Below are 9,764 nucleotides of genomic sequence, written 5' to 3' on the forward strand. Positions count from 1 at the left end.
TTTTCCTATCTAATATGAATAATAACTATAAATTAAATAGTAATTATTATATACTTTGTTTATTATAACCCGACTTAGCCACTTAGGGCCCATTTTACAATCATAGTTTAAACCTCGGTTCAGGGACTGGAACCTCACCGAAACCCTTATGGCCTTATTTAAATTAATTTAAAAACCAGAACCTTACCGAAACCGATACTTTTACTTGACACATTTTTTTACATAAGTAAAAAACCAAATCAGGTAACAATTTTTTTTTTTTTAAGAACCGAAAAGAAACCGAAGCCTAAATGTTAGTTTTTCTGGGAATCGAAACCAAAATTTTAGTTTTACTAGGAACCGAATAGGAACCGGAACCGTAAAAATCATCAAAGTTCCAGTCCCTGCCTCGGTTACGCTTAACCAACTGATTTTACCAGTCGAATTCCGCGGTTTAACATTAGTTTAACTATATTGTAATAAGGTCCCTTAATGTGTTGGCTTTATTTGCACGTCACCGATCAATACAATAATCATGCCATATAATAAGGTTATCGATGAACTGAGCATCCAAAAAAATAGAAAACGGGATTTTGTTTGTATTATAAAGCAATTTTTTTTGTTTATCGTATTAAACACTGGATTTTCGTTAATATGAATTTATAATAAACGCTATTAGGTACTAAACAATTTGTGTTAATTCTTATTTCACCTTGATCCACACCAATCTCAACAAGTTAGGGGATTTTAAAAATGTATTTTATATTAGTATTTATCAAGGCTGGGCAAGTTAACTATTTTTTTTAACTCGTCAAGTTAAGTTAATTTGGAAAAATGTAAGTTAAGTTTAAAGTTAAAAGTTACTTTCTTTTTTTATTTAACTTGTTAAAGTTACAAGTTAGTTGGAAAAAATTAGTAACTTAACTTAGTTAAAAATAATTTACTTTTTTTTTTTCATATAAAACTTATAATTACACCATTTATACACCTCATGTTAAAGATCTACAAATAACATAATATTATAATGTAGGTCTTTATATCTTAAAAAAATGTATTTTGTTGTAAGTACCTACTTATATATTATGAAATCCAACAAAATAATTAAATTATTTGTATATTTTATTTTTTTACCTAAAAGTTTTCCAAAGTGATGGTAAAACTTTTAAATTTTACTTTGTTATTACCAACTATGAACTAAATATTAATAATCAAATTAATTATAAAAGTATATAATTTAACGTTATTATAAAATGAATTGACGAGTTAAGTTATAAGTTACTTAAAAAAAAAAGTAATTCGTTAAGATAGAAGTTACTTCTTAAAAAAAAAGTAACTCGTTAAGTAACTTAGTTAAAAGTAACTTAACTTTTTAACTTAACTTTAACTTTTTAACTCGTTAATGCTCAGCCTTGGTATTTATTGATTGTACCTATTATTATATATTTCACCCCCCCCCCCCTATCAAAATTCCTAAATACGCCACTGTAGGTAGATCGCATGCATTTGTAGTTCGCATATGAGAGCAGCACCACTTTTTTGTTGCTACATAGATGTCCTAAACCGTATTCTCATTTAAAATTTGTAATTACTGATAATTTTCATTAAATATGAGCATTTAATAATAATAATAAAAAATCAGTCATCTGTACAAAAGTACGATTTTGTTGGTTTAATATTTTTGGGGGGCTCTATCTTCAAATTATTTATTTTGGGGGGGTTAAGCCCCCGTAAGCCCTCCCCCCTCAATCACCGATTACGCGCAAACCCCTCCACCCTAATAGCGATACTATACCTCGTTCAGTGAAACAATAGAACAATATTGGATTTGGTCTTGCAGTGTACGTATTGTCGTTTCGTCTTTATGACGCATCTACCGCTACTGACGAGTGCCGAGGATCGGCAGTTTCTATTTCGCGCCAAAAATCGTGATCGAGAATGGATTAATATTAGAGATAACACAATGAAAATTCGGAATCGTCAACGAATTCGAAACTTTGAACATTCGGTAGTTCGTACGCTCAAGAGCACGGTCTTAGAAAAGTCTCTCAGGAGCTTGGCCGGTCTGGCTTAACCTCCAAACAGTTAACGATTATACACTTTAAAGGATTTGTTCATTGTGTTCAGTTCTTTGTCGTCCGTTTTTTAATTGCGGCCAAAGAATAGACCGGCCGAATCGTGAGTATAGGCACAACAGTGTTTAGTACAATAGGTTACTTATAATAGCTAAAAGCAAGTACCCAACTGTTTTTTTCAAAATTCTGTAACGGGTATGCGACATTTCGTGAACTGAATATGTAATCATTGTTTTTGTTTTCAATTCAGCAACATGCCGGACGGTGACAATTTAAAATGCTTGATCACAGAAGAAAAACTTGAAACTCCTTCTACATTTCCATTCCCATTTACTCCGTATGGAATCCAACACGATTTCATGACTGAAATTTATTCGGCTATAGAAGGCAGGAAACTAGGAATTTTTGAAAGCCCTACTGGAACTGTAAGTCATGTATTGACGTATTGTTTATCTTCACAAGTCACACTGTGTTTGTTTTTTAAACATTTGTTTTTATTTTTCATCTATATGAATGTGATTGGTTTTAAAATATTTTATCAGGGTAAAACATTAAGTATTATATGTGGGGCTGTACGTTGGTTACTTGATCATGAAAATAGAGAATGGAATCAACTTAAGCTGGCACTCGAGTCACTAACTATGAAAAACGGGGAAACTAATGATGATGATGATGATGATGATTGGATCGCTGGACAAGCTAAATTAGTGGAGCAACAACGTAAAGTATATGAAATAAATAAAATGCTTAAATCATTGGAAGAATTCAATAATAATATTGAAAAAATAAAAAAGGTAGGTATTTTGTGTTAACTATAAGAATTTATTTGAGTTATTGCCAATTATTATTTTAACACTTTTTCTAATAATTATGTATCAAAAAATCACAATTTAATATTTACCATAGTTTGTAATCTATTTTAAAACTTAATATTTTTAGAGACTTATACTCCGACCCACGAGAGTCCATACGTAAACCGCGCATTCATATAGTAATACGTGACGTCTGTTTTCTCCCACCATGATGCCATTCCCACTATTCGGCAACGTGCCGATGCGCAGTGACGGACGCGTTCTGACATATGGACTCTCGTGGGCCGGAGTATAGTATCTAAAAACGATAACAATTGTTTTAATTGCAAGCTTAAAAATAATAATGTGACACTAGATCGTTATAATATACCATATTGTAGACAGGTATGGGAAATATATTTTAAAAATATATATTAAACCTTTTTCAAAATTCAATGTGATATCATTTCTATCAAGATGGGATACACTATATTACCTATAATAAATACCTACATCAAAAGTTAAAATGTCCATGGCTTATTATTAATTATTAATTGCAATTTCATAATTATTACTATGAAATTCCATGATATAGATATAATAATATTGAATAAAAATATATATTCATATTATATACCTATAAAATATTATTGTAATCAAGGGTGCAATTTTTAGTATTAAAAATCTTATGATGCTAAATTATAGATCAATATAACTAGTAACTACGCCCACAATCCATAATTTTCTTAATTAATAAAAGAAATATTCAATAACATTATAAGCAAATAGAGTGAATTATATATTTTTTATAAACATCAGTATACAATTTAAAGTTATAAGTTATAATAAATTTTTTTTTTTCATTATCTTACTTGTGATGGTTATTTTAAGAAACAAAAATATAATAAACATTTTGTTAAAACTTTATTTTTCTTATGCTAATTATATATTATGTAGCATAGTTAGCAGTAAATCTTACTGGTGCTAATTTATAATTTAATGATGATAAGTACTGGTAACTATCTCCGCATTTGCGTTGTTGATTGTGTTTACAATATTGCCTTTTAAATGTACAGCACATATTATCATTTTTAATATAACATAATATAATATGGTATATTGTATAAATAATATACATATTTTGTATTAAATTAATAAATACATTTTGTTTTATCATTTATTCAGGAACAAGAGTTTAAAAAAAATAAAGTCAAGTCGTTGGTAATTAAAACTTTAAATCAAAAAAATGACGTTGAAATAGAAAAAAACAAAGATTTGTTTGATGAAGAAAGTGAATTTGTTCTTGAAGAATATGATCAATCGTCATCTGTAGATGATTTTGAAGAAATATCTGAGGAAAAAGTTCAGTACGAAGGAGTTAAAGTAAATGTTGCCAGTTTATATAATATTTCATGAATTAATTAAAATGTTTAAGAAAATTAGTAAATATCCTATATTATAATCATTCTAAATCATCTTCAATGGCTTTTTCCATATTTATGCTTCTAAAAACTGGTTGGTTTTATTTTAAAGCGTTTAAAAGTTTTAAACTGTAAAAGAAATATTTAATTGCATACAATTTTATCTTAAGAAAAACTTTTAAGAGTATTTTTAAATTTTAGAAAAAAAACATATTTTAAGCAGTACATATTTTACCTATTTATTTGGTAATTAGGAAAAAAAGCCCTTTCAATGAATTGCATTTTATTGCCAACTATTGATAAAAATGTTGACATATTGACAGGTTTGAGTAAAGTACAGTTTTATTAACTTATATTGATATGTACCTATATACAAATTTTATTTACCAGACAATTTGTTAAATTCAATTTATATGTCTTAATAATTAGAACAAAATGTCAACTAAAATCAAACAAAAATAATTGTATGCTTTTTTCCTGTTCATTTTTTTTTTGTTGTGGTTTTAGTCTTTAGGCTTCAAAACATAAGTTTAGAACCCTTTATATCAGTGTTGTGTCTGTTCGTCCGTCTGTTAGTTATTAATACATAGTTACAATTGTTGATATTTATTTATTTATTGTCCGGTAGTTACAGTATATAAATTATATATGGTATTATAATTTTTATTGCATTGAATTTAGCCCACTTGCGGAGTGAGCTTTTTAATTTGTTTTTTCCTTGGTTTTATTTTCTGTTAATATTCATTTATTTATGGTTAATTATTATTTTGAGTTTAATGTATTTAATTTTTCAATTTATAGATTTATTTTTGTAGTCGTACGCATTCTCAATTGTCACAGTTTGTGGCTGAACTCAAGAAAAGTCCATATTCAACATCTCGTATTATACCATTAGCGTCTCGTCAAAACTATTGCATAAATAGAACAGTGAAAAAATTAAAAAATATTACATTAATGAATGAAAGGTAATTTTGAATACTTGTATATCCTTAAGTAATAAATATTTTCAGCTTTTATTTTAATAAATAAATAAATAATTTAATTCTACATTACATTTTTTATTTTGCTTTCTTTAAGATTTATATGACATTTTTGCACACAGATGTTTAGAAATGGGAAAACCTAAACCTACTCAAAAACCTACAAAAGTGTCTTCAGTTGGTTCAGTAGTTAAGAAAAAAAAAACTGAACCTATATGCAAATGTCCATATAACGATAAAGATAAAATTCAATCATTAGCCGAGGAAGTTACTATAGAATTAAGAGACATGGAAGAATTAGTAAATAGAGGTGACCAAATATCTGCTTGTCCGTATTATGCTAGTAGAGAATCTGTAAAATATGCCCAGGTATTAAAATATATTAATTTATAAGTATTATGTATTGTTTATTTATTTTATATTTATAGATTGTAACTTTACCATATAATACGTTATTACATAAAAGTACCAGAGAAGCAAGTGGAATCCGTCTTGAGGGCAATATATTCATTATTGATGAAGCTCATAATTTACTAGATACTATTGGTCATATACACAGTTCACAAATAAATGGTCAACAGGTACATCTTTTAAATATGATTTAATATATATATATATTAAATCATATTTAATAATATAATTATTTGTATTATCACTTAAACTATGGTTATATACCTTTATGTTTATTTTTGTTCTCAAATATATTAACTAAAAATATTTATAGTTAGAGTCAGTGGCAGATGTTGTGTTTTGTGCATGTTATTATAACTAAATAAGATGTATTCTAATATTGAATATAATGATTAGAATTATTATTTTTATATTTTACTTCTACTAATTTTCTATTGAGTTTGGAACATATTATACGGTTTTTCTAATAATTTTTAAATTATTATATTTCAGTTGACTCATAGTTATAGCCAGTTGATACAGTACAAGAACAAGTTTGAGTTAAGGTTTAGTGCTAGTAATTTGCTGCATTTGAATCAGTTAATTTATGTTATTGGAAAGCTCATTAACATGCTTGGTAATATAGCTATTAATATATTATTACATTGTTTTAATAATGTTTGATAATTTTCATATATTGAAGGTGGTACTCCTGGTGTTAGTCATGCGGAAGCTAGTCGAAAAGGAGTCGACTCAAAAGTATACACGCTTGAAAGTTTTGTACATCAAGCTGAAATTGATCATCTAAATATGTTTATGCTTGTTGATTTTTTTAAAAGAAGCAAAATTGGTCAGAAAGTAATTTGTTTACTTAATATTTATATGTAGTATAAATGCTTAAGTTTTTATATGATATTAATAATATATATATTATATAATTTTCATTTAAGATTAGAGGTTATTCTGAAAAATATATGCCTTCAGTATCATTGCAACCATCTAAACCTAAACTAAGCAATTTGCAGACTTTTCTTAAACAAATCGAAACTAAGAAAAATAGCAAAGGCAAAGAACTCAAAGAAGGTTAGAAAAGAGAAATTCTAACAGTTTAAAATAATTAACACGTATTTACAATCAAATTGCTAATTTAATATTATATATTTATAAATATTTATTTAAGATGAAAACAAACACATTGACCCACAAGTTGCTGATATAATTAGTAACAACCCTCTTACACCAGTAATGGCATTTATAGAGTCACTAACAAATTACTGTGAGGATGGTCGTATTATTAGTACTACGCAAGCATTTGTCAGTAAAGGAGTATTAAAATTTTTGCTTCTGAATCCTGCAGTTCATTTTAAAGAAATTGTCGATAAAGCTAGGTAAATAGTTCTATTCTTTGTACTCTAATACTTTGTATTTTATTTATGTTTATAAATATATTTATATAAAATATTCTAAACATTAGGTCAGTGATTGTATCAGGTGGAACAATGGAACCTATATCTGAGTTTAAGGATCAGCTGTTCAATTTCAATGGCGATAATTCTGATAGAATTATGCATTTTAGCTGTGGCCATGTTGTACCACCTGATCATATCTTACCATTGATTGTGTGTTCTGGACCAACTGGAAAACAATTTGATTTTTCTTACCAAGAGAGAACTTCAATTAAAATGGTACGATTGTATTTTGATATTATAAAGTTTAAAATGTTTAACTAGTATACTGTTTAAAATCAAAATATGTTATAGCTTAACGAAATTGGTTCATTACTGGAAAACATTTGCCGAACAGTTCCTGCTGGAATTGTATGTTTTTTTCCATCTTACGACTATGAACAGTTTGTTTATCAATATTTAGAAAAAAACAAGGTTATTAATAGGCTTTCTGAAAGAAAAAAAGTAATTATGCTTGTCTATAATGAATTATTTTTTATCACACATAATGATTTTATATTTAAATACATCTCAAATCTAAAAATATATAAAATATAACTTAATGCTTTACAACAATTGAAGTTGTTTAGAGAACCAAAGTCAACTAATCAAGTTGACGAAGTTTTGAAGAATTACTCTCAAGCTATTACAACAACATCGGTTTTAAATTCTAAAGTAACTGGTGCATTGTTATTTAGTGTTATTGGTAATTCTATTTTTTTTTTTCAAACAAATTAAATACGTATTATACATTTGATAATAGGTATATAATTTATATTACTATACAGGTGGCAAGTTAAGTGAAGGTTTAAATTTTAGTGATGATTTGGGACGTTGTGTTATTGTCATTGGTCTTCCATATCCAAATATTAAGTCACTTGAATTGCAACAGAAAATGAACTACCTTAATAGCCACATGGTATAAATTTAATTTTAAAAGTTAGATTGGTTAAAAACATAGTTATTATTATTTAGGGTCTGGGCACTGGGCAACAGCATTACGAAAATTTATGTATGAAAGCTGTAAATCAATCAATTGGTCGTTCTGTGCGTCATCAACAAGATTATGCGGCAGTATTGCTATTAGATCATCGTTATCAACGAGATAGTGTTCGCAATGCTCTTCCTAAATGGTTGCAACCTTCTTTACAAGAACATTCTAAGTTTGGATCTGCATTTGCTCAGTTAAATAAGGTATTCTTTTGTAGAAATCTACTTTTATTTTTTACTTTTGGTAATTGTTATATTTAGCCAACTAGGAATATTTTCTAATGTGTGAAATGATTGGCTGTATGCACTACAATGTTCAAAAATTAATTCAAAACAAAGCAGATAAGATTATATCAACATTTTTATAATTATTTTGTACATATTGTATTGAGTGAAAACGCTTTAACAGACCCAGATTTGGCTGGCGAGCTACCTACAAAATCTTGGGGGGTAAGCGGTTGCTTAAAATATGGGCCAGTAATGAATGTTAGAACGTCAATTTATATTTATATGATTTTTTTTTTTTGGTATTTTTATATGATAATGAAAAATTAGCACAAATAATAGTAGAAAAACCGTTGCACCTCTACAAGGAAAATCTATGAATCATAAATATGTTTTTGTTAATATGTAACCATGACAACAAATATCTTACAAAAAAATACGTATCCAGACCAAAAAATGTATGTTTATTAATTTATATTAAAATATAATTAAATTGAATTATTAAACTAGATAGTGACTGTTGTTTTAATCAAACGCTAGAAATCCATAAACTCGGCGATCCAATATCTTGTTTATCCGCCACTGGGTTTTGATAGTTAATGAACAATCATATTTTTAAATACAAAACCGATTATTTTATTTATTACCTATTTATTTAAATTATTTTAAGAATGTTATTTTATCTTTTTATTATTTGCTTTTAAATTTAAGTTCAAATTTTATATTGTTATTTATTTACTTTTTTGTTGACAATTTTATTTGTTAAGAAATCAACATACTATAAATTAGCAAAGATTGATTGTTATTTGTACTCATCTGAAAATATTAAATAATTAATAATAAAATAATGATTATCTTTGTTTTAAATTGGACATATAACATGTACACATAATCGTTACATATTAGATTTTATTGACCGCCATTATTTATTTTTAGTTTTTTGCGGGAAAGAAGAAATTACAAAAATGATTATTTGACATGATGAACAAATTTCAAGGCTTTTCAAAAAGAAGATTTTAAAATTCATTTTTAATCAAAATTGCCATCACCTACCTATTTTATACATTTCATACTTAGTGGTAAAAAATTAACTGTTAACTCGTTGTGATTAATGTTTTATATTATGAACTATATATAATATTTTATGAAATATTAGTGTTATTTTTTTTTAAATTTAATTAATCATGTAAAAATATCACCTTTTCAAAATGTATGAGAAAAAAATGTTTATAGCAAAAAATTTTAATAATATTGCAAAATGTATTTCCCTAAAATTGTATTCAACCAGTTACTCAGTTTTATTTATGATTTATGAACAAATATTGATTAAAATGTTTGATTATTTGCATTACCTAAGTACATAATAAAGTTTTTACTTTTTTATGAAAACATTTTGTTTTATGGGTACTATTATTTAATTTTTGTATTATTTATTTTTGGTATAATATGTCAGATGGTTGGGAATGAAACA

The 9,764-nt window shown here is 26.8% G+C and overlaps 1 protein-coding gene across 1 annotated transcript; it reads left to right on the forward strand.

Annotated features, from left to right (window-relative positions):
• Positions 1-1,824: 1,824 nt before the first annotated feature.
• LOC100166207 (ATP-dependent DNA helicase DDX11) lies at positions 1,825-9,443 on the forward strand. The gene is made up of 17 exons (XM_016805659.2): positions 1,825-2,154; positions 2,302-2,476; positions 2,594-2,845; positions 4,028-4,225; positions 5,065-5,228; positions 5,366-5,612; positions 5,672-5,824; positions 6,147-6,270; positions 6,337-6,491; positions 6,584-6,716; positions 6,814-7,021; positions 7,108-7,318; positions 7,394-7,543; positions 7,661-7,784; positions 7,867-7,997; positions 8,054-8,272; positions 9,230-9,443. Exons 2-17 carry the CDS (start codon positions 2,306-2,308, stop codon positions 9,260-9,262), a joined length of 2,673 nt encoding a protein of 890 aa, XP_016661148.1. The 5' UTR covers positions 1,825-2,154; positions 2,302-2,305; the 3' UTR covers positions 9,263-9,443.
• The last annotated feature ends 321 nt before the right edge of the window (positions 9,444-9,764 follow it).

This window comes from Acyrthosiphon pisum, chromosome X, assembly GCF_005508785.2.
Source record: "Acyrthosiphon pisum isolate AL4f chromosome X, pea_aphid_22Mar2018_4r6ur, whole genome shotgun sequence".
Taxonomy (NCBI): domain Eukaryota; kingdom Metazoa; phylum Arthropoda; class Insecta; order Hemiptera; family Aphididae; genus Acyrthosiphon; species Acyrthosiphon pisum.